Source organism: Chrysochloris asiatica, unplaced genomic scaffold (assembly GCF_000296735.1).
Source record: "Chrysochloris asiatica unplaced genomic scaffold, ChrAsi1.0 scaffold00096, whole genome shotgun sequence".
Lineage (NCBI taxonomy): Eukaryota > Metazoa > Chordata > Mammalia > Afrosoricida > Chrysochloridae > Chrysochloris > Chrysochloris asiatica.
Window position 1 is genome coordinate 1,568,694 of NW_006408614.1, and position 24,978 is coordinate 1,593,671.

General features: G+C 41.7%; 1 protein-coding gene across 1 annotated transcript in view; it reads right to left on the reverse strand.

Annotated features, from left to right (window-relative positions):
• Nucleotides 1–24,978, reverse strand: part of TRIP12 (thyroid hormone receptor interactor 12) — a 121,567-nt gene that overhangs the window by 42,570 nt on the left and 54,019 nt on the right. Inside the window, 9 exon segments of the mRNA XM_006866729.1 lie at nucleotides 38–106; nucleotides 1,533–1,694; nucleotides 1,885–1,977; nucleotides 3,024–3,119; nucleotides 3,206–3,241; nucleotides 6,530–6,678; nucleotides 11,724–11,819; nucleotides 15,750–15,833; nucleotides 23,444–23,580. Coding sequence (XP_006866791.1) covers nucleotides 38–106; nucleotides 1,533–1,694; nucleotides 1,885–1,977; nucleotides 3,024–3,119; nucleotides 3,206–3,241; nucleotides 6,530–6,678; nucleotides 11,724–11,819; nucleotides 15,750–15,833; nucleotides 23,444–23,580 — 922 coding nt within the window.

The window sequence follows — 24,978 nt, forward strand, 5'->3', positions numbered from 1 at the left end:
GACCACTTCAAAACCACCAACAAAGAGACCTGCTTACCTCCTCATGTTGGAAGTTGTCCACTAGACGCGCAAAACAAAGGCAAGTGCTTTCCACTGACTTTTTGTCCTGTGGGTTTTTCAGAAAGGAAAAGGTCTGTTAATACAAGGAATTTTTCCTGTCACACATCCGTACCAAAGTTTCCCAATCCCAGACTCTCCAAGGCCAACCCAGTGGGAGGGAACTCTGAAAATGCCAAACCGCTTCAGCTTGGCACAGTGGGCAGCTGCAAGGAGAAGCTTGCATATTGACAACCACGACTCTCTATGAAGGGCCTGGTAGAAAAGGAGCAGCAGTTTCTTTACTTAGTACACAAATTACAGGTAGTGAGTGAACCATCCTGGACTTGGGGTGTCTAAGAGTTGAAAATCAATCCAAGGGCACCCAAAAGCAGCAGCAGCTTCTCGTGAACACTGAGCCACATACACTATGAAAACCATGGAGATACCACTAAGTAGCATCCTATAGGAAGCAGCTCCCAAAAATCCTCATTAGTAAGATGAAATAAAACGATTTGAATGACCTTCCTAGTCTTTGGATGGACTTTGTAGATTCCTAATTTAGAAGTAGACTTCAGCTATAAAAACTAGATTTACTTCTGTACAAATGAGAAGAATTTGGGTATAATACAAGTCATACACCTTCACTGCTACAACAGTGGCCAAGGACTGTACCTCTCTGGCAGTGAAACATGGGGATCATTTGGGGTGCTGATTAGCTAACACATTGCCAGACCCGGAAAGGGCATCACAGTCCATTAATTAAAAATAAAACGTTTCACCAAATGAAAGAAAAAACGAATTGCACTACTGTGTCTTAGGAGTCCTGAAGTTGGCACTGTAGGTTAACACGCTGGACTGCAAAGTCGGTTTGAACAGCAAGTTTGGTGGTTCAAGCTCACCAGCCGCTCCTCAGAAACCCTATACAGGGTCACTAAGGGTCTGAACTGACTTGATGGCACTTAACAAGTAACAACAACTGTGTCTTAACCTCTTAGAAGCAAAATACTCCAGGGTGATTCCATGCCAATCCTTAACCTATGTAACAAGACTTTCCTAGGTACTGAGAGAGCCTCCAGGGCACAGTGGTTAAGTGCTCAGTTGTTAACTGAAAGGCTGGAGGTTTGAAGCCCCAGTAACACTGCAGGGAGAAAGAGGTGGCCTAGTTTTGTCACGATGTGCAGTCTTAGAATCCTATGGGGCCACCACACCACTCTGCCTTATAGGGTTGCTCAAGTCGAATCGACCTGAAGGCAGAAGCTGTGGGATGTGTACTTAATTTTGCCACAAAGGTTTAAACACAGTTTGGCAATGTGATAGGAGTAATTTGATAGCCAAATTTCTGAGACTCCCTTTAAAGATACCATTTTAAACTTTCATATTTAAACGGAACTAAAAGTTCAATTCTCTGCCACTTTGGAGCTGCACTCAGGCTTGTCGCCCCCACCCTAAGCCTCAATGTTTGCTGGCACAGAGCTAACAGGCGCCCTTCTCACCTGATGGGTCAGTCTTTGGGTCAGCAGAGGGAGGGAATCTGCCACAAAGTGAAACTCATCTGGTGTGATACTCTGGCAGCAGTTGGCTGCAATCGCCAGGGCGTTCCTTTGGGCGTTTATGCTGAAGAACTCGAGGTATAGCAAGCAGTCTGCCAGACCACCCTACAGTGGAGAGAGATCGTTACAGCGGGACAACCCTCCCAGCAACAGACAACAAGGATCTAACGAACCCAGTCCTTTACTCTGCAAACACCGTGTGTACCTTATAGACACAGCAATCTAGGAGCTCCATGGAAAGGGGATCTGAGAACCCATCTTAAGGCAGAAAGAGCCCCTGGGTCACACCACTCACCGCCTGTAGAATGGCTTTACTGTGTCTGCGTGACAACATCTCCAAGGCAGTCAAGGCCTGCTCCGCCACGTCAATACACTGAATAACTTGCAGCTGGAATATGTCACAAGTGATCATTAGCACCAAGGTCTTTACTATAGTTTATCTGCGACATGAACCAATGAATGGATGGAGCGGTCTTTTTCCCCACTCCCCTAACTTCCCTCAATCTATACTGCCTCTGGTATAGATAGATGAAGTCCTGGTATGGCACTATGGTATATACACTAGATGGCTAACTGGAAGGTCAGTGGTTCAAATCCACCAGCTGCTTGAGCAAGAACGATGATGAGGCTGTTTCCGTGAACATTCTGTCTACAAGGTCACTCACTATGAGTCGGAATCTACTCGCTGGCAATGGGTTTGATGTTTGCATACCCACCACAGGCAACCAGAAATTTCTATGAACTTAAGATACATTACACAGCCAATAGTGTCCGCTAACTGCTTAGTTCTGTCTTAAGGTACAGAAAAATATGCTTGTGCAGAGTAAACACATTCAAATTCAATTGTTTTGTACAAAAACATTTTTGAAAGTCAGGTTTTAAACTTTATACCATGCTCCAAGTTTCTCTGAGAATGCAAATTTTATTGTGCCTTTTTAAAAGAGAAAAAGCATCTTAAGCATGACAGACCCAAAAAGAAACTACTACAGACCATTAGAAAGAAGTCCCTTTCCCACTGATTTCATTTTATGACCAAAAAGCAAGGCTCTTTGTCTGTCTCCAGAGTAAAATGTGCGTATAAATAGCTATTAACCACATTACAATGTTTTCTAGAAATAATGACATTATTTTTAATCAGGTGCCTTAGCTCTTCTTGGAGAGATGGTATATTAATGTGGTGATTGCTACTTTTAAAAATGAAAAAAAAAAAAGGTTGGATATTATAAATGATTTATTAGCTTTAATTGGGTCTACTGAACATTAAGTCTTTTCTGGAATCATGGCTAAAAAATACACTTTCAGCCATGATTCCAGAAAAAGACTTCAGCAGAGGTTAAGGCACAGCCTTACAATTTGAATGCTCTACTCCATAATTTAGGACTCAGGGGTCCTACACTTGACTCCCCTCAACAGCGTCAGGGAAGATTGGCGCACCTTTTCTAGAAAGACAGGGATAGCGTCCACTACAACCGCAGAGGAGCGAGGAAGCGCTTCCATCATGTACGTTAAGGCTCGACAAGCATGGTTCATCTACAAAACAAGAATGCCATTTTCTCTTCATAAAACACTCAGAATTTAAATGCGGAAAGATTTGAACAAATACAGTATATACTTACAATATCAAAATTATGCTCCATCTGCAATAATGTTATCTGTTAAAAAAGATTGAACAAATATTAGAAGCTATATTCTGGGAGAGAAGTCCTAGCTAGCATGTTGATTCTATTTCGGACAGCATTGTGCTGTGCTAGAGGACAAGAACTGGACTGGGAACCACACTGCTGGCAGCGTGAACCCATTAGCTGCTCCTTATAAACCCTATACAGGGTCAGAACCGACTCCACGGCTCACAACAACAATGCACGCAATGTAGCTCTGACTTAGGAACTTTGTCAGACAATCATCATGGCAAGGTAGAAGTTTTTTGTTTTTAAATCCTCCTACTGCTTACAACCAGCTCTTTTGGTAGCTCCAGTCCAGGAACTCTGGTGGCACAGAGGTCAAGCATACGGCTGGTACCTGAAAGGCTGGAAGTTCGAACCTGCCAGCTGCTCTGTGGGAGGAAAGATGTGATGGTAAAGAATACAGTCTTGGGAACCCTAGAGAGCAGTTCTACTCTGTCTTATAGGGTCACTAAGAATTAGACCGAGTCGACCTTGTCCACACTCAGAAGTCCATACATAACATCACCAAGGACTTCATCAGGTGTCAACAAACACCTGTTACACAGTACTGCCCTAATACTTGTTGCATTAACAGCCATCAGTATAAACTCAACCAAAGTTTAAATGCTTGTGAAAAAGCCTTTCTAAACGCTGAGAAAAACAACATTTAACCCAACTGGAATATACGGTGTAGGCACGTGCAGTAGCAGGACACAAGGTTCCTCACATCATGGTTAATGAGTTAATTCAAAGCCAAATTTATACTAACCATTCTACATTAAGTATTGGTGCACCTAAACATAGGATTTTATTTTTTCTGTGTGGATATCAAAAACAAAGTAGACTGTGGTCATGAATGAAAAACCTCTCTAAGTTTTCCCTCCTAAAGCAGCCAAGAATTACCAAAGAAATTCCCCATTTAGGGAGCCATTCAATGGAAAAACTGAAATACAGTGAATTGAAGCTATGCTGTATGTACCAACTGAACACATCATTACAATACGAGATCTCAGATATTCTGATACAATTCTTAGCTTCTCAGCTAAATAGCTCTATGTTACACTGAGTCAAATCCTGAGAATATGATTTTCTTTAAATAACACACTCACATGCACCCATCACACCCCCTCTCTCAGGGTCCAAATTACCTGCCATCAGTTTTGAATTCCCCAATTTTTAAAGTAAAATGACCCAATTTTTAAAACCATGTTTAGGAAGGACTGTTTTAAACAATTCTCCTTCCCCCAAAAGAACATAAGTTTGGGGTGGTGGATAGAAAAGACGTACAATATTTGATTATGATAAAAGATAAATCTGGACAGCCCACTAACAAGGGATATTATAAACAGCATAATTTGGCCTGTGTTGGTCTATTAAGTAATTAAAACTTATCAACAGGCACAAATTTAATGGCTTCTTTATTTAATTAAAACTGCCTTTTAAAGAGAAGACTGTAAAAGGTAAGCCTCATTCTGTTATTTATGTTTAATTAACCAAAAATGTTATTGGCTGTTAAGGGCCACCGAGTTGGTTCCGACTCAGAGCGACCCTGTATGGGGTTTCTGAGCAGCAGCTGGTGGGTTTAAACTGCCCATTGTGTGGTTCAAAGTTCAGTGCTGATCTGACAGCACCACACCAGAAGCTCAGCCAAAAAATAAGACAGTTTAATTCAGATAACAGAAGCCAGCTACTGAACAATCAATAATCTGAGAAATACCCATTGTTGTTGTATGCCATCAAGTTGGTATTTGACTCAGTGACCCTTTTACAGGGGTTTCGAAGCTGTACATCATTAAGGGAGCAGAAAGTCTCATCTTTCTCCCAAGGAACAGCTTACTGGTAGATTTGAACTGCTGATATTTGGTTAGCAGCCAACGTGTAATCCACTACACCACCAGGGCTCTGAGTATTATTATTTGTTGTTAAGTGCCGTCGAGTTGGTTCTGACCCTGTATAAGGTTTCTGAGGAGCCACTGGTGAGTTTGAACTGCTGACCTTGTGGTTTACAGTCCAGTGCTGATCCTATAGCATGCACCATACCAGGAGTCCAATCTAAAAGGAGCAAAGTGTATCATACCACTTTCAGAACCATTCAGAAAGTAACACACACGACGTCACTGATGATACTGATCTGAAGGGTGAAAGGTGAAGATATTATTCTTTGTCACCAGCAGCCACAGTCAGTCACCCAATAAGCAGAAAGATTGTTACCTGGGTCTGCCAGCTCACCCCTCAAATTCTCTCAATATTCATTGGAATGTGAGCAAATGACATAATCTGATGCCCCAGCCATCATTTCATTTCTGTGTCAACTGTGCTGTGTATGTACAAAAGGACTTAACGTGACATTTATTTTTGACTTCCAAGAAAAAAATGTAATTAGTATGTTTATTTTTTACTTTGGTTAATATACTTGACTCAAAGTTAACATTTAATCTTAAATGACTGCCAATGCCTTCCATTTGGGACTAAGAAAATTACCAAGTCATTAGTTAAATGTCATATTCAGCAAAAGTGTGTCAAAGTGTCTTTATTTGGTTATAGGAATTTCTCTTCCATTATTTTAAAAAATGTACTACAAATAAGATGATTAATTATTGTTGTGTCGGTTCTGACTCAGTGACCCTGTACAGGGTTTCCAAGGAGTGGCATGTGCGTTTAAACAGCCAACCTTGTGGTTAACATGCCAGCGCTTATACTAAGCGCTACATCAGGGCTCCAAGGTATCAGAGTAAGGCCTAAATATCAATTCAAAGCTGCAATGAGGAGGCCAATGAAGAAGTGGGTTGCATTTCTTTATTGTTGTTGTTTGTTTGTTTGTTTTAAGTGGGGAGGTTAGGATCTAGCATAAAGACCTTTGAAGCTGGAAGGACCCATATAAATGATGCCCGCCTGGATTGCTCTGCCTTGCCAGTACCAAACCAGAAACCTTTGTAACCACAAAGACAATCCCAAGTGAACTCCTGACTCTGGTCACATCTTCAGGTTCGGAGGGAAAGCAGTTCAAGTCTGCTGGAGAAGTGTCAAGGTGTAACTGAGGGGGCAGCACCTTAAGATACACAGCCTGTCATATTAGCAACCCACAATGGGGGAGCTAGTCACCAAAATAAGATGGAGCAAGCTTACTAATGCCCAGTTAGCCATCACTCATCATAAAAGCATGACATGAAAACATCCAGTCTCTCACTCATGACCAGAGTCATGCATCCTGTGAAAACATTTTGGCAGTATACCCAAGGGTAACAGAGGGAAAGGCAAGGGGTACGCTATGCTTACCAAAGCTGGAACAACACTCTTGACAGGAAACCCTCCAAGCGTCTCCTCGTTACCCATGACCAGCAGCTGACACATTTCGATAACAGCCTGAAGTTGCTGGCTTTCATCAGTGGCCTGGAGTCCTTGCAGAAGCTGCTGAGCCTTAGAACCTTCCGAGGAAAGCAAAGGAAACCGTTACACTCCTGCGCTCGACACAGGGTCATGGTCAGGGAAGAAGAAAATGCCTCCTTCAGTCAACTCAAAGGTTATGGATTTTTGCCTTTTTCAATGAGAAGCTGACTGGGTTTTAACAGTGGACCAAAAAGTAATCTATCTACAAAGTTAACACATGACTTATACCAGCTATTAAAAATACAGGGAATAGAAGAGTTCTGCAATAATAACAAGTCATACGGAGGCCAGGCGTCAAAGGAATCGTTACATACTTCCCTCAGTACCTGGCCCAGAGCAAATGCAGGGACAAGGTGAGAAAACAAAGACAGATTAACACAACTAACAAAACAGAGGAGAAAGTGGAGCATTTTTAGGAACAGCAGACTGATGGGCTGTCCCCTCATTTCCCGGGCAGACGCTGACTTGTAGTGCTCAGGCACTGGAGCCTGGCTCCGCCAGCACAGGAGACACCTAGGCCCACAGCCACAAGGGACTGTCATAAGGAAGGGGAGTGTGGCTGTGTGACTGCAGTGTACATGTGAAAATTCCTGAAATGGTAAGTCTGTTGTGGATATAAAAAATAAAAGAAAATTTTAAAAGTTAACCCACCTCAAAAAAGAAAAAGGCCTACAAAAATCTTGTTTTTCCAGCAATGAAGCGGTGAGCTAAGCCCTACAACGTTCAATAGACTTCTGTGAACCCGGGTGAAGACCTGGTTGGCCAGCAGTGTGGCAAGACCTGGGGACTCTTGGGTCCAGAGTCAGTGACATAGCCACAGAGGACTAGAGCGGAGAGTGAAACGTCCAGCTGATAAGAAGAGAGGGCATATACATAAGAACACCCATACTTGCAGATAATACCCACTTGTCCTGGCTTCAATGACTAAATGATCAGAGCTCAACCAGAAGTAAAAAGAAGAGGAAAAAAAAAAAAAAAAGTATTCTCATACAATTTGATAAATTTGACCTACACCTATGGAAGCAGTAGCTCAAAAGAGGGAACAAGGCCTTACAGCAAGAATCATTCCCACCCCCTCCACACACAGAGTAGACAGGGATGGGCAACTTGGACATTGGCTACCCAAAATGGGGGTGGGGGGCTACAAAGGCAAGAAGTGACTGGCTTACAAGCTTTCAAGAGGGAACCTAGATCCAGAGGGCCTGGAGGAAGGTAGAATCTCCAGAGTAGTATTCAATCTGACTAGGCGGGGCTGATGCAATGAAATGCAGACGGGTTCTCTTGTGATACAATAGTGAATAATTGTTATCATGACTGATTGTGAGGGTTGGAAATGTAAAGGTAGACATTTTATTAGCCAGGAGGGGAGTGATTAACTTTTCAGTCCAGGAGCGGAGGTCCCTAGGACCATCAAGGGAGAAGAGTAGAGATCGGGACCCAACCCAGAGAAGCAGTGATGCCTGAAATGGAGCCAGAGATGATGACGTGGAGCAATGGAGCAGCTGGAGACTTTAGATCCAGAGAGGGAGAGCGACTGTGTGCTGAAGACCTGGGGGGCACAGGGGAAGGATTGCATGGAGGGGATTGTAACCATGGCAATGAGACGATAATATGATAGAATGAATGTAAAACCAATGTTCTCCCATGTAAACTATCACATAATTCACAATAAAACATTAAAAAAAAAATCTTGTTTTTCATATTCATCTTTCTTGAAACCACACTTAAGACAATAAGTTTATACCTGATGTTACCTTGAAGCCCGTCAAGTATTTTACAGTGACCATGATCAACATGCTGGAATTAGAGACAAAATGGATAAAAACGTAAAGAATTCCAAAAGAGAAATGAAGTAGACAAGAACTGTCTAGAACTGACTAACATACACAGTTGATGGATCTGAAAAGACAGAAGACAGCAAAAACAATGTATGGATTTGGAAACTGACAAATAGAGTTTCCAAACCAAGCAAAAAGAAAAAATTCTGAAAACAAAGCCAAAAATAGACAGTCTGAATGAATGCAGTCCAATGTCTGAAAACAAAATGAAACTTATGAAAAAGAAAAACAAAAAATCACCTAGGTCCAATCTAGTCAAGTAAGTCCAAACCAAACAACAGACCTTTTTTTAAAGAAAACAAAGGAGCCAAAAGAAAGACACAAGACAGAACCTTGCAGGACAACATTTAAAGCCTCCTGGATAGAAATCCTCCAGGAACCAGAGGATACCCACGGAGACTGTCATCACTCACACACACACAGAGACACAGACGCACACACTCTGAAGCCCAAACAGAGAGGAGTCATCACCAACAGTCCTAACACTACATGAAAACCAGTTATTTAGGCTGAAGAGGAACAATCCCTGACAGACTGAAGGGAGTGCATAAGGGAACTCAGAGCACTCAAAAGGGTCAACAGCGGATCAAACAAAACCAGAAAAAAACAAACACCAAAACCATCATCTAGGACGTGTAACACACACACGGAGGAGCCAGCCCTGGTGACACTGTGTGACATGCACTGCACTAGGCACTGAGAGACTAGCAGTTCAAACTCACTATCTGCTTCTATAAACATTCACAGTCTCAGAAATCCTAGAGAGGCTCACACTATGACTGGATGGATGCCAGTGAGCTAATTTGGGTATGGTGTGGTGATTCAAGTGCTTGGCTGCTTTGACAGTTTTGTATCAACTTGACTGGACCAGGATTTTCCACGATGAGATCTAACATGATGCGATCAACCCCATGATATGATCTGAATGGTTAAGTCCTGACGTAAGTATCCTATGCTGTAAATCTATGTCAGTGAGGTTAGCTGACTCGGAATTAGGTTGGATATCTTGAGTAAATCTATTTTGAGATATCAAAGGAGTGAGAATCAAGCTGATCTCAAAAGGACGTACTGCCACCAAGACAGAAGAGTTGGGAGTTGAGTGTATCTTTTGACCTGGGGTCCCAGCACTGTGAAGCTCCTAGATTCAGGGGAAGACTGATGTCAAGATGTATGGAGATCTCTAAGGAAGACGGGGCCCACAGATGCTGACAGGAGACAAGAACCTTTCCCCAGACCTGACAAAGACAAAGCCCGCTAGCCTTCCCTAGAGTCAGCACTCTGAATTTGGGCTTCTCGCCTTCTAAACTGCGAGAGTAAACATTTCTGGAAGTTGTAGAGCCATCCACTTGTGAGGTTTCTTGTTATAGCAGCACTAGAAAACTAAGACAGCTGATAACCAAAGAGTGTGTGGTTCAAACCCATCTGGTTCCACTGGAGCCAGATGCGGCAGTCTGCTTCTGTACTTGGACAACCCTACGGGCAGTTCTACTGTGTCTTCTAGGGTCACTAGGAGTTGTGGGATAAACTCAAGGGCAGTTTGCCTGGTTCGGGTTGTGTAATACGTCGGGAATTAGAATTATAACCCCTCTGATAATCATTAAAAGAAATGTATAAAGATAAATAACTACAAAGAGCAATATACACATCTGCTGTAATTTGCTATTCATCTACCCTTTCAAATACCAACTCTACAGGAAGAAATTTTTCTTGAGGATAACACTGAAAAGAAATACAAAAGTTTAATTTTACTATAGCAAAAAACTGGAAACAGCTGGAGCAGCTGGAAACTTTAGATCCAGAGAGGGAGAGCGACTGTGTGCTGAAGACCTGGGGGGTACGGGGGAAGGACTGCAGGGTATATATACCCTTTGGTTGGTTGATGATGCATGCAGGGGATTGTAACCATGGCAATGAGACGATATACGATAGAATGAATGTAAAATTAATGTTCTCCCATGTAAACTATCATATAATTCACAATAAAACATTTAAGGAAACAAACAAAATGTCCGATGACAGGGGACTCGTGAAATCAACTGCATACGTGTACACAGTGCAGGACCACAGCAGCTTTGTGTAAAGCTTCCTCCGTCTCTCTCAGTACCCAGCGAACAACACGCAAACAATGTCCTTATCTGAGGGTTTGTGAGAAGTCTGCAGCACGATATGCTGAGAGTTCAGTGTCAACAGTAATAAAAGCAAAACAAACCAACAAAAAAACAGCAGCCGCCAGAAGCGGAGGAAAATCTTGAAAAAGCTGCAAGTACCAGTACACATAATGTGACTTCATTTATATACTGCACTGAAATACTGGATGGAAAAATCATATAAACACACAGTACTAAGGTCAGAGGTAACAGACTTCTGTTACCTCCGTAGAAAAAGAGGAAGGAAGACCTCCCCCCACCCCCAAGTGAGATGGATTGGCAAAATGGCAGCATCAATGGGCTCAAGCGTGGCCACAATTGTGAGGTCGGCCCAGGACCAGGCAGTGTTTCGTTCTGTTGTGCACAGGGTCGCTAATGAGTCAGTACCAACTTGATGGCACCTAACAACAAAGAGTCTAAATGCCTATTGAGTAAAAGGAAACATTACCAATAAAGTTATAAAACAACGGTAATTAAAACGAAAATTTTGTTTAAGGAAACTGCACATAGTGTGAAGGGGCTTCAAAAGGTTCATAGAAATTTTCCAAACTTTTTGAAGCCCCCTCATATTCTACACTAGATTCAATTAATTTTGTCCTATTGTTCTTTCTGTTATACGTGTTATCAGTTGTTACAATCTGTTGTTAGCTATACGGAGATCTCAAGAATGACTGTTATGTCTACAGTAAACAAACTTTCTGGGCTTTAATAAGTTAATTAGATAAAATGAGTGGAGTGACTGATGATTTGGCAGAAAAGCTTTCCTCTCAGCATACTGAGATTTACTGTCTTCTGGGAGAAATTTTATCACACCATAAAACACTAGTGCAAAATAGGCAACCAGGTGCCATAGTCATCTGTATACGCTTTCCTCCTCTACACTGCTCAACAAAACAAGCCAGTCACAGTTTTGGTGTAAACTCTAGATGGTTTTCTAAGATGATTCCAATTCAATAAAGACTATGTATGAACCCTATTTTAAAAGAGATTATAAGTTCATGAATTCGTCCTAATACTTACCTCAATAGTTAACCAGTAAAATCACAATTAACTAATCAGAAAGGCTTTCAGAAGAAGAAAATTAACTGATTAACTTACTGGCTCCGCTTCCAATTGTTCTGTGGAAAAGTTGTGACATTCGAGGACCCAGAGGACCAAACAGGTGAGGGGGAAGCCCCCTGGCCTCTAACAGAGCTAAGGAAAAAAAAGAGGGGGTAGGTTGGGGGTGGGGTAAGGGGCAAATTGAGTTTGTTTAATGCAGCTGACCTTATTCATCTGAAATAATTTAGTCAACGTTTCTTTCCATCCTGAACTCTAAGGGATGCTGCATTAAGCTTGCAAGACCACTCTAATATATAATTACCATCTATCAAAACACCATATTCCAACCCAAAGTATCTAAAAGTTATATGAAGATACTAAAAATCAGTATTAGCAGGAACTCATATAAATGGTCCAACAAAAACCTAAAGTAAATATTGATTTTTAAGAACTGCACACTGAGTAACTAACTACCCATTTTTCTCTCTGGCCATATTCCCCAATGAGAGATTGGTTGTGAAATCTAAAACATATTTAAAAGCAATACATATTTTAAAAAGTTCCACATTTTGAAAGTGAGAAAAACTATGTATTCATGAGCCTTCTTTCTATTCAAAAGAAGAAAGTTGTGAGCTTCTTCATGAACTTAAAGCAAACTGGTCACTGAGTTTTAAATGATTCTTACTTTTTATTGAGAATTGAATGAATGTTTACAGAGCAGATTAGGAGTTTTACATCCAACAGATCACACACTTTACTTCATCTCAATGATGGCAGTCCCCTCCATGTGACAACACTTACCCACTTCCTCCCTGTGCTTCATTCCACCCTCCTTTCCGTCCCTTCACAACTGTGTCCTCAGGTGATGTTGCCATTTTGATCTTGAATGGTTGACCATTCCATGGTGAGCATATCTTTCTTGTGTGGTTGTCCCCTTATACACCTATCTACTGCTGAGCTGAAAATTGGGACACAGGACCAAAATTGTTCCAGACCTGAAGGATGGTCAAGGGCTAAAGTCCAGGGTTCTTACAGTTTCTTTCTGACCAGTAAGCCTGGCCTTTTCTTTTTTTAAATAATAATTTTTTGAGTTTTGTTCCATCTTTTTCACCCACTCTATCGGGGACCTCTCCTAATGTGATCCCTTTCAGAACAGTTGGCAGTGTGGTAGTTGGGCCCCATCTAGTTTCTTCTGGTCTCAGTCATGGTGACTGACATTCACACGTCCTATTGGTCCACAGGACAAACTGATTCTAAGCATTTTCAATTCTCATCACTCTTCTTTCTTGCGCACACAGAGAAACCAATAGCTACACGTTAGATAGCCACTTATGAGCTTTAAAGATACCAGATGTAACTCAAAAAAGATGTAGAACACTGTCTTTGTGGACTATGGTATACCAATTGGTCATGATGTCCTCAGAATATGGTTCTGAGCTTCCAGGCCCAGCAACTCATTGTCTTAAGATGTTTGGTTAATATTTAAGACATTTTCCTCATCGTGCCCCTGTATGCTCCACATTCATAGGTGTGTTTTCAGCAAAGATAAACACCCATTTTATAAATAATTATCTTCTATCAAACTCATATATCTCTAGCTAAAACTCCCACTCTCCCTCCCATACCCATTCAGCTTGTTTTATCTGTTCAATTATCTACCTGTAAAACATTGTTTTTTAGGGCTGTGTATAGTTATGTGTATTTACATGTTACACTGAAGGATACACACAGGACTGCTAACCAAAGGGTTAGCAAACCCACAAACTGCTCCTTGGAAATCCTTACTGGGTTGATGATATGAGTTCAAACGGATTCAACGGCAATCAACAAACAACCTTAACCTTTGCATTCCTCCCACTTCTTCACCCATCTTCATTCTTCGACCAACCTCCCCCTCTCTTCTTGTTTCTTGCCCTTCCAGTCACCTGAGTTGACAGTAACCATCAAAGAATGTTTCTTTTAGCATGAAAACCTTTTCTTGAATTTTTACAATCGTGGTGGTCTCAAACATTTGTCCTTTTGTGACTAATTTCCCTCATCATAGTATCTACCAGGCTCATCCACATTTTATGAGGCGTTTTGCAGAGCCATCAGTAATTTCCCACGCTGCATAGTATCACATTGTGTGTATGTATCGAAGGCTGCTTATCCTTTTTTCCATGACTGGGTATTTAGGCTGTCTCCATCTTTTTGCTATTATGAACAGTGCTGCCATGAACATGGGTGTGCATAGGTTTACTCATGTCATGGTTCTTATTTCTTGGGAATGTATACCAAGTAAAGGGATTGCTGGCTCATATGGTATCATGATTCCCAACATCTTGGGGAAGTGCCATACCATTTTCTACAGAGGCTGCACCATTTTACAGTGCCACCAGCAATAGAGGAGGGTCCCAGTCTCTCTACAACCTCAATAGCATTTGTTGCTTTCTGCCTTTTTTTTAGCTTTGCTGATAATGCTGGGGGAGATGTTATTTGCATCTCTCTAAGCTAAACAGGAGTCCTGGGGTGGTGCTGTAGGGATAGGCACTTCACTGTAAGGTCGGTGGTTTAAACTCACCAGCTGCTCCTCAGAAACTCTATACAGGGTCTCTGTGAGTCAGAACTGAATCAATGGTATTTAACAACAATGGCTAAAGAATCCTGGTGTGGCACTGTTGGATAAAAGTGGACTGTTAACCCCCAGGTTGGCGGTTCAAATGGTCCAGCCACTCCTGGGAATTCTGGACAGGGGTGCTATGAGTTGGTACTGACTCTCGATGCCACTCAACATTAACAATAATGGCTAAAGATTGCAAACATTTGTTGACCAAATTTCAATGTCTTCTTCGGTGAAGTGTGTTTTAAGTCCTCTGGCCATTTTTTAATTGGGTTGTCTTTTGCTTGTAAAGGTATTATAGTTTCCTGTAAATTTTATTCTTTTGTCCCTTGTCTGATATGTCCTTGCAAAAAAAATTTTTCCCAGTTTGTGGCCTTGCTTTTAATACTCTTAGTGAAATTTTTGTTCCTAAATTTTAGAAAGTCCTAGTCATCTATTTTCTCTTGTGCTGTTTCTGTGCTTTCCCTTATGTTTGATAATGTATCAGAGCCTCTCAAGTTTGCTCCTAGTTTTTCACTGATAATCTTCATAGTTCTAGGTTTTACATTTAGGTCTTTAATCTACATTTGGTTTTACATGGTATTAGATAAGAGTCTTGTTTCGTTTTTCTGCAAATGGATTCCTAGTTTTGCCAAAATCGTTTTTTGAAGATTATTTTCCCCGTTGGATTATATGTTTCTTTTAAGTGTCACAATGAACTCTATTATAAACCAACCATTTTAGATTTAAAAACTTATTCAGCCATTTATGAAGAATATGTACAAAATATAAGCCTGAATTTTGTGAAAGCAAGTAAAACAATAGCAAACCCAGGAGGGTTTGGGGTTTACTTTATATATATTCATTTTGAAGAGGGTTAACAAAAAGACAAAACAAATACGGCAAAAAAAAGCACCCTATTAGATGCATTCATAATGTTATCAGGTACCTGAGAAGTATATACCAAAAGGTATGCTTGAACCACATTTCAAACTCACCAGCCACTCCTTGGAAACCCTGTACAGGGATGCTATGAGTCGGAACTGACTCAATGGCACTTAACAGCAACATAGATAGAAAGGAGTCCTGGTGTGGCGCTACAGGATAAGCACTCAACCTCAAGGTCAGTTTGAAATTCACCAACTGCACCTTGGAAACCCTATACAGGTTCACCAAGAGTTGGAACCAACTCCAAGGCACAACAACAACTCTCTCTATAAAAGACATCCCTTTTTCGAAACGTTTCTGAATTCGTTACTACAAAGCCAACTACAAATGCACTACAGTAAGAAGACTTTTAGAGCAGAAACAGATGTAAGGCTTTGTTAAAAAGTAGAAATGAAGAGACAGGGTACCCATCTTCCAATTACAAACCATCCAACTGCAACTAAATGAGAAACTGTGGTGCTGTCAGTGGTGCTAGATTCTGTTCAGAAAAAACGTGTATGAGTTATTCCAACATAGACTCCTGGGCCCAGGGTTACAGTCGCGTAGGAAGACTTTACCTTGTAATCGTCCCATCTCGGAGTCATCAGATTCACTCTCCCCAGAGGTGGTCATGCCGACGGCTCCTGCGACAGAACTAGAGGCTTCAAGGGGAAGAATGGGGGAAAAGGTGAGGGTTAGAGAAAAGCGTTTAAACATCTAGGCCTGCCTTATCTTACCCAAGGAGAGGTTTGCAGAGCACAATGACAAAAGGCAACTCAACTCGCCTCTCTGAACTGCACAGTCAACAGTTCTTCCAGACTCTCTGTGTGACTCTGGTGAGCATTAAGGATGGTTCGAACATCTTAAATATTAATTTAAGCATAAAAATACCTTTGCATTTCATCCCAACATAGCTTTTGACAGATCCTTCATGTCTTTGAAATGCTACTTATGTCTTGTCCTGAGCTCCTCTCTCCTCTATCGGGCCATGCTCTATGGAAGTGCTATTGCGTCTACGGTCTCAGCAAAGCCACAGGTCTGACCACCTTCTCCAATTTCAAGAGTGTGCAAACACGGCATCCTTGCATTTCCAGGACACAACCTTGCAGATACACGTTACCACTGACAAGCGACTGCGAGACACTGCCATGAATACGAAAGAGAAGGCACGCAGGTTGTCAGCTTTACCAAAGAGCTCAGACTCAAAAGGATTCCACTCCCGCAAACACTGCCTTGTCTAATAAGTTCAGTCTCTGCTAATAAAGGCTGGTCCTATTATGAACCTGACACAGAGGTCAAACTATGGTACCACATAACTAGCAGTTTCCAGCCTCTCAATGTGTTGAGGCCTAAATATTTTGTTTGTTAGTTTGAAAAACACAAGCAATTAACCTCTGTAGGACATCATCATCCACAAATCTTTAGCAATACATACATGACAGAAGAGCAAAGAATGGAATCCCAAAATATATTTTTGCCATTACTGTTAAGGAGGTACACAGATAACATGAATATGAGGCTGTTTATGTGTTACAATCAGAGAGCTGAAAGTAGCAACAGAATCTGTATAAAGCCTAAAATATTATCTGGTCCTTTACACATGATTTTAGCAATTACAGGGTTAAAAACTCATAGGTTAACTAGAAATACAAATGTTAAGTGTATCAGACATGAAGAAAAAAAATCTATATAATTGGGTGAAGAAAAAAGAGATAGCTACATGAGCCCTGGATACCCATAGATAAATGTAAAAACCTTCCCTAAAAGCCGAGACTGTAAATTCCAAAAAGGCAAAGTTTCCCCCCCCCCCAAAAAAGCTAAAGAGGATAGAGAGAAACTCTGTTAACTGATGGTATGTGGAGGGGATTATAATCAATGTAATGAAACAAGGTATATGAATGTTTGAATGTGAAACCGATGATGTGCCCTGAAAACTTTCACTCAATCCACAATAAAAACCTTAAAAAAAAAAAAGAGAGAGAGAGATAGCAAAGAACTGTACTCTGTAATGCTACCTCTAGTTAGCATGTATTAAATGCTTGCTACATGTAGACACTGTCTCCTCCTAGTCTTCAACAAAGAGATAGTCTAAGCGTGACCATGCAAACAAAGGCAACCGAAGCTTCTCAGTGTCAGAGATCTGGGTCTAGGTGGTCTGGCTTTGTAGACGGTACTGTTATGAACTGTACTATACTGGCTCCTTAAATATAGTCCTGAGTGTTGTTGTTAAGTGCTGTTGACTCAGTTTCAACTTACAGAGACCCTTTATAGTGTTTCTGAGGAGCAGCAGGTGTATTTGAACTGCTGACCCTGTAGTTCACAGTCCAGTGCTAAACCTACAGCACCCCAATAGATATAAGTCCATTTTGTCAATTGTTGTTGTTATGTGCCGTGGAGTCGGTTCCGACTCATAGCGACCCTGTACTGGGTTTCCGAGGCTGTAAATCCATACAGAAACAGAATGTCTCATCTTCTCAGTAGCAATTTTAAATTCAAATACTGTTGCTGCTTCACATTACACAGACACTTTGTTAACAATGTTGTTGTTAAGTGCAGTCGAGTCGTTTCCGACCCATTGTAACCCGGTATAGGGTTTCTGAGGAGGCGCTGGTGAGCTTGAACCACCAATCTTGTAGTTCAAATGGCTTTGCAGTCCGGTGCATTAACCCACAACGCCAAACTAGGACTCCAATTATGGCTGAATTTGATTAACTGATTTGTATACTCGTTTTTAAATTCTTCCAATTATGTGACTAGTAAACGCAAAGTTAAAGAAAAAAAAAAATGGGGTTCAGGAACCCATGCATTAGAAAACAAACTAACAAAACATAATCCTTTTTATTAAAGAGGCACCTGGCCATACTGTTTCGTGACCCTATTAAGGTTTTCATTTTAAACTGTTTTCCCTATACATATTGCTCTAGTTATTCATCATAAAGAATGACAAGTATCTCATTGTACTGCCATAGAAGACTTTGACCGAAACATTAAAACCTGTGAAAGCACCTCATTTCAAAAGCTGCTCTGGGTCTATGGAAGTGGTGGATAACCATCAGGGAGCCACAGAAGCACAGAAGGGACAGGACAGTCTGCTTAATTGGGAGAGGGTGCCTCTTTTGACAGGGACCAGTTAGTTACCAGACCCAAAGAAAAACGGCCAGATCCTACTAGCATCCCTCAGCTACATACTGAGACCAGTGCATGTCTTTAAGAGGAACTGGTCGGTAAGGGAGCACAGGAGTATTTATAATGTTCTTTGGCCTGGCTCCATCGTTTCAAAGTGAGGGTAAATTTCTATCATGTATTCATGAAAGGGCAAATATTTGTCATCTGGGGACTTACTGCATATTTCTGTTTTTAAAAATCCGATAAATCATACCAGCTTAGCTTGGGCTAATTTAATTACAAGTGGCTGTCTAGTCTCATAGGTAAGAAAATGCAATCAGTTAATAATACCTGTTGGACAATCAAGTTCTTTAGTGGGAGTATCAAACCTAGACGAAGATTTGCCCCCAGAGTTGTTGTTGTTGTCAGGTGCCATCGAGTCGGAATCGACTCATAGCAACCCCATGCACAGCAGAACGAAACAATGTCCGATCCTAGGCCAACCTCACTACCACCGCCACACTTGACGCCATCAATGATGCCACCTGACTGATCCATCTCATTGGGGGTCTTCCTTTTTCTCTGACCCTCCACCTTACCCAGCATGACATCCTTCGCCAGCGACTGTTCTCTCTGAATAATGTGTCCAAAGAATGAGAGACGAAGTCTAGCCACCTTGGCCTCCAAGGAGCACTCTGGCTGCACTTCTTCCAAAACACATCTATTGGTTCTTTTGGCAGTCCATGGTACTTTCAGTATTGTCCTCCAACACCACAACTCAAAGGCATCAATTCTTCTACGATCTTCCTTATTCACTGTCCAGCTTTCGCATCCATATGAGGTTACTGAAAATACCATGGCCTAGGTCAGGCGCACCTTAGTCCTCAAGCTGACATCTCTGCTCTTCAATACTTTAAAAAGTTCCTGTGCAGCAGATTTGCCCAGTGCAATACGTCGTCTGATCTCTTGACTGCTGCTTCCGCGAGTGTTGATAGTTGATACAAGAAGAATGAAGTACTTGACAACCTCAATCTCTTTTCCATTGATAAGAATGCTGTTTATTGGTCCAGTGGTGAGGATTTTTGTTTCCTTTACATTGAGTTGTAATCCATATGGAAGGCTGTGCTCTTTGGTCTTCATCAGTAAATATTTTAAGTCCTCTTCACTTTCAGCAAGTAAGGTTGCATCATCTACATATCGTAGGTTGTTAATAAGTCTTCCTCCAATCCTGACACCACGTTTTCCTTCATAGAACCCAGCTTCTCGTATTATTTGCTCAGCATACATATCGAACAAGTATGGTGAAAGAACACAACCCTGGCATCAAGAAAAGATGGAAGGAATACACAGTCATTGCACCAAAAGGAAATGGTGAATGTTCAACCATTTCAAGAGGTACCATATGAACAAGAGCCAATGATACTCAGGGAGGAAGTCCAAAATGCATTGAAAGAATTGGCAAAGAACAAGGCACCAGGAATTGATGGAATAAAAATTGAAATCTTTCAAGAAAGTTAGGCGGCACAGGAGGCACTCACTCATCTCTGCCCCCAGAGAGAAATAAAAAATATCGTTACACCCAAAGAAAATCCATTTCCAGATTCTAAACAGTATCTATTTAAAAAAAAAAAAAAAACAGTTCTTCTTCCTGTCTAGACTTAGCAAATTCTCATGGCACCCTGTGATATGGTTTAGGCTCCACACTAGACTGCTAAACACAAAGCCAGCGGTTCATACACACCAGCTTCTCCTTGGAAGCCTATACAGGGCCACTATGAGTTGGACTGCACATAACTACTAACTATAGTTGTCCGCTATGAGTTCACAGCACTAACAACAACACACCTGTGAGTGAAAACAATGGATAAAACCTTTTTTTTTTTTTTTTAATCAGCATACAAGATTTTTATTTTGGAGTTCCAAACTTTTAAAGGAAAAAGCGTCCAAAAAAGTTCATGGAAAAATTCCATTATCTTTTCATTCCATTTTTCCAAGAACTGTTTTAAGCTCCCTTGTACTCTTAACTGATATGACTTCTTATGCAGCACACAAAGATAAAAGACTAGAATGTTTGTGGGACTGGACAGGGACTACCTAGAATTTACCATCTGCACAAGTCCAGGAACCAATAGCAAGTCTTTTCTAGAGTGTCATGACAACACCGGAGTAAAGCCAGAATGGTTGCTAGGATATAAGTGTACTTCAGAGTAAGGGTCCCAGCTCCAAGTAACAGGGCAGCAATATAATGGGATATGGCACTAAGCAATGTCCTTCAGGAGAGACAAGTTCACAAAATGGGGTTCCTTTCCATTGCGACTTTCTGACTGTTTGTGAAATAGTCTTTTTGTGAAATAAGAAGATGCGAACTATGAAAATGTTTTCCTTGCCACTGTATTGTTTCACAGGTATAGGAATGCCCTTTGGTATCTGCAGGACTATGTGGGCACTAGTAAGGGCCGTGCGGTTCTGATAAGGTCCCAAAGCAGAGGAGAGTATGTACAAGTCTGACTCTGACTCCCCGGACAATGTGCAGAACATCACTCAAAGTTTCAAAGGCTAGCATTTCTTTGGAAAAGATCTTCGGTAGAAAGCTCCACCTCACAGTACTTCAGGGTGAGCCAGCTGGAACATGTAAAGAATATTCTGTCAGCAGAGTCATAGCAGCCATCTATCTATTCTAAATATCAACAACACTGGCAAAGTCAGGGTGACATAAATAACTTTGCCAATGATACAGCAATGTTTTCATATCTGCACGTGAAAAATAGGTCAGATTTTTTTTAAAAAATCAGTGACTCTAAAGTGATCAAATCAATCTTTTTTAAATAGTAAAAACATTCCAGAAGGAAAGCTTTGCCTAAAGGGGTCTTGTACCAACTGTAAGCCAAGTATTTTGCTCTAGTTACCTAGCACAATCAACCCGACCTCCACACTCATTTTCATCTAAATGCGCACACTTTGGTGTGGTGCTGTAGGATAAGCACTCAACCATTAAGATTAGTTTGAATCGCAAGTTCGGCGGTTCAAACTCACCAGCCACTCCATGGAAACCCTATACAGAGTCACTATGAGTCAGAACCAACTCGACTGCACTTAACAACAACAACATGAAGGGCAGTAAGTCATGAAAGAGTCCCGGAGTCGTGTAACCAGTTAATGTGCTCAGATGCCAACTAAAAGGTTAGAGGTTCGTGTCCACCCAAAGACTCTTGAGAAGAAAGACTTAGCTGTCATTCTACTGAAAACTCAAGCACTAAAACCCTCTGGAGCACAGTTCTACTTAGCAACATGTGGGTTCCCTATGAATTGAAATCAACTCAAAGGCAACTGGTGGAAACTCAGGGGCGTGTTTAGTACGGTAGAACTTGAAGCTTGTACCCTCACAGGTAAATGGACCAGGGGGGAAAAGAAATTCCACCCTGGAATCCTGATTTCTGATCATACACATAGGAATCAAACCCAGTTTCTTCTAGCAGTAGGAAACCAGAATGGCACACCTGCATGCTTTTCATTTCTACAACCCGGATTTGTGTCAACCACCACAGCTGGCAACTTGGGCTGCTTGTTCACAGGTGTCTCCATTTTCCTCATTTATCAAGTGCGGACACCAGAACCGTCACCTCAGCAGGCTGTTTGGAATCTTAAATGGGACTAGATGGCGCGTAGAGCCTACAGTGTCTGCAGGCGTGTGAGCACATCATGAACGTTGCCTACTACAATTGTATCAACTTCACTTAAGAACACACTCAACAGCTCCATTCTGTCATCCGGTGGAGAGCTCCCCCGCCCCCTCCCCCGTCCATATTCAGACTTAAAAAACACATGAAAAGCCTGTGTTGGAGCACACAACACCAGGCTGGGCAGAAGCAGCTTCCACGACCCTAAAATGGACCCCTGTCGCCCAAAGAAATTTCTACAGCTTCACCATATCTGATGGGGCTCCTAAGAGTTTGTGGAAAAATGGAATTCAAAGATAAATAGAATTTTCCATGGCCATTTGAATCCCCTCATACAGCACTAAGTAGGGTGGTAGAAATGCTAAGTAAGACAGAATGCTGAGAATATAGGGTTAAGGCAACAGTGGGTAAATGAGAAAGTTCCAACCAAGTCCAGAAGGAATTCAAAAAACCCAGCACATACCCTAGTATTAAGGAGTAGCACACGAAAGAGCTCTGTTCACAAGTCATCATACATAAGCCTACATAGCTACACCTACACGCATCATCCTGACTAAAGGGACACAGACCTATTTGTTCATAATGATGCAAGGTCATGCTTTTATCTCCACTGCTCATTTTAATGAACCATGTCAATGACAAGTGGCATCTTATAACCTGTCAGTGTTAGCCTTGTGTTGGCACTGCTAACAAATACATATTTACAGCCGATGGGCTGAGGGCAGCCTTAATGGTTATAGTGTTAAGATAGCAAGTAAAAGTCACATGTAAACACTTCTGTAAAGTTTCTCCAAGTCAAATGAAATATTTAATACTTTTCCGGAAGGACACTATTTTAAATCCAAAGGTACAGATCAAGTCATTTAAAACCCTATTCTTATATCTACATAAAGTCTTTCAAGATATGGATGAGTGCCTAATGTCCACATATGAGAAGCCTACAGACAGTCAGACTAACGCCCTCTTAGAACATTTGTGAGCCTGGCTCTTCCTCCTGTCACCTCTACAGCTGCCTTCACATGTGGGGCAGAGTGAGGGGCTAAAGGAGCAGAGTAGCCAGCACTGCAGGACAGACAGAACACTGAGAAATGGCAGCTGTTGAATTAACTAAAAGGGAGAGTGAGAAAAAGATCACAGAGAAGGATGCGATTTAATACTAGATTCTTGGGGGGCGGTTCGAGGCTATCAGCCACTCCACGGAAAGAAGATGAGGCTTTCTGCTCCTCCACAGTCTCAGAAACCCTGTATACAGGGGTCGCTTTGAATCAGAACTGACTCGACGGCACTTAACAACATTTATAATTCCTATCCATTTGGATTTGGTCAAGAATTAGCAAACAACAGCAGCAACAGATCAAATTATAAACCTATATAAAACATGCAAAACGAAAGAAAATCCCTATGTGAAGGGAACCTTTCATATCTTCCTGTCCCGCTCCCATTTTACTCAGAAGTATACGTGCAGCCTGTAGCTAGCAAGCACCCATTACCTGCAGCTCCTTGGGGGGTCTCGTCTGTCCGTGCAGCTGAAGAACTGACCGTCTCCTGATGGCTCTCAGGGTCTGCCATTTTCTCCTGTCGACGAGCTTCAGCAGCTCCTCGTTTGCCCAGGCCAGAGCCTCGACGACTACGACAGAAACATGTCATCAGAGGTGGCCCTCTCACTGAACAATGAGCAACCTGCGGGCAGTGGCGCCTTCTTTTTTCACAGTAAAGACGGCTGTAAAAAATCTCTGTGTGGGCCATTATGACGTCCCCAGTGACAGTGTCCTATACAGCAGTCACAATTCACGCTTCTGAGCTGGCAGGCATGGAGATAGTCCCAACTAAACAGAAACATCCCTCCTGCAGAGGAAGCCACCACCTTCCTCGGTCAATACAGACACAACGAGGACATGGAACTCAATGCCCATCACATGCATTCCAGGTGACACAAACCATCGCCAAATACAACCCATCTCAGGAATGGGAAATGCCTCCCTTCTTTCAAGGAAGGCAGGTTTTAATGTGGATTAAGAGACAGAATGACAAGTGTTTAGGGTAAAGGCAAAGAGTAAGATAGGAGGAAATTCCTGATAAAACTAGTTACATTTTATGGATGATGTTAATGCTTTTTTTCCCTTCCTATTTTAACAGAAATTATGAAGTCAAGCAGAGGGAGAAACAAGAGACCCCTAAAACCATTCCATCATGATCGTTTTTACACAGCAGGTGCCCAAACTCACTTAGGAAATAAAGACACCGACCCTACGCAACTAACTTCTCGAGAAAGGTCTTGTTATAAGGATTTTTAAAAAGAAATGTCTCAAAACTAAGGTCACAATACAAACAAGCGAGGTGCTGCCTTGTACAGATCTGAACACACAATACAGTAGCAGACAGAACTGACATTTAAAGGAAACTAAGGTGAGTTTACTCATTAGTGAGACATGCTCCCTACACCTGGACTTGCCAAGCCAATCTTCCCTTCATAGAAACTAGATCTTTCTAAACCTATTTACCAGGCTACAAACGAGCAGGGTTCCTATGAATTCACTCAACACTGAATCTGCACCAATCATGCAGCACACTCCATGCTGAGCATTTTGGACTGAGAGGGTGGCTGCCCTCCAGGAGTAAGACTACAGACAGGCAGACCTGTCTGTTGTTGGCGAGCAAGGTTTCAACTGGAAGAAGACCCTGGGCTGCTACAGCCCAGGTTGGAGATGAAGACAACCTTGAACAGGGGAAGGAATTCCTGTTCTGATATCGGCGGGGTCTGGAGTGGGAGAAGGCTATACAGCGTACCCCGACTTCACAAAAACACTAAAAGTCATCTTTAACCACACTGGATTCAGTTCCGACCCCAGCCTATATACCACGGGTTAGTCAGATTTCAAAATTTGACCAAAAAAACCACCAAAGCTCAAAAGAACTAATTTTCTGTGAAATCTCATAGAAGTTTTGCTTAGAAAACTCCATTAAGTATATTCGTTCTGAACACTTTACTAAAGAACTAGAATACAGGTGCCAAAGTAAGGATTCT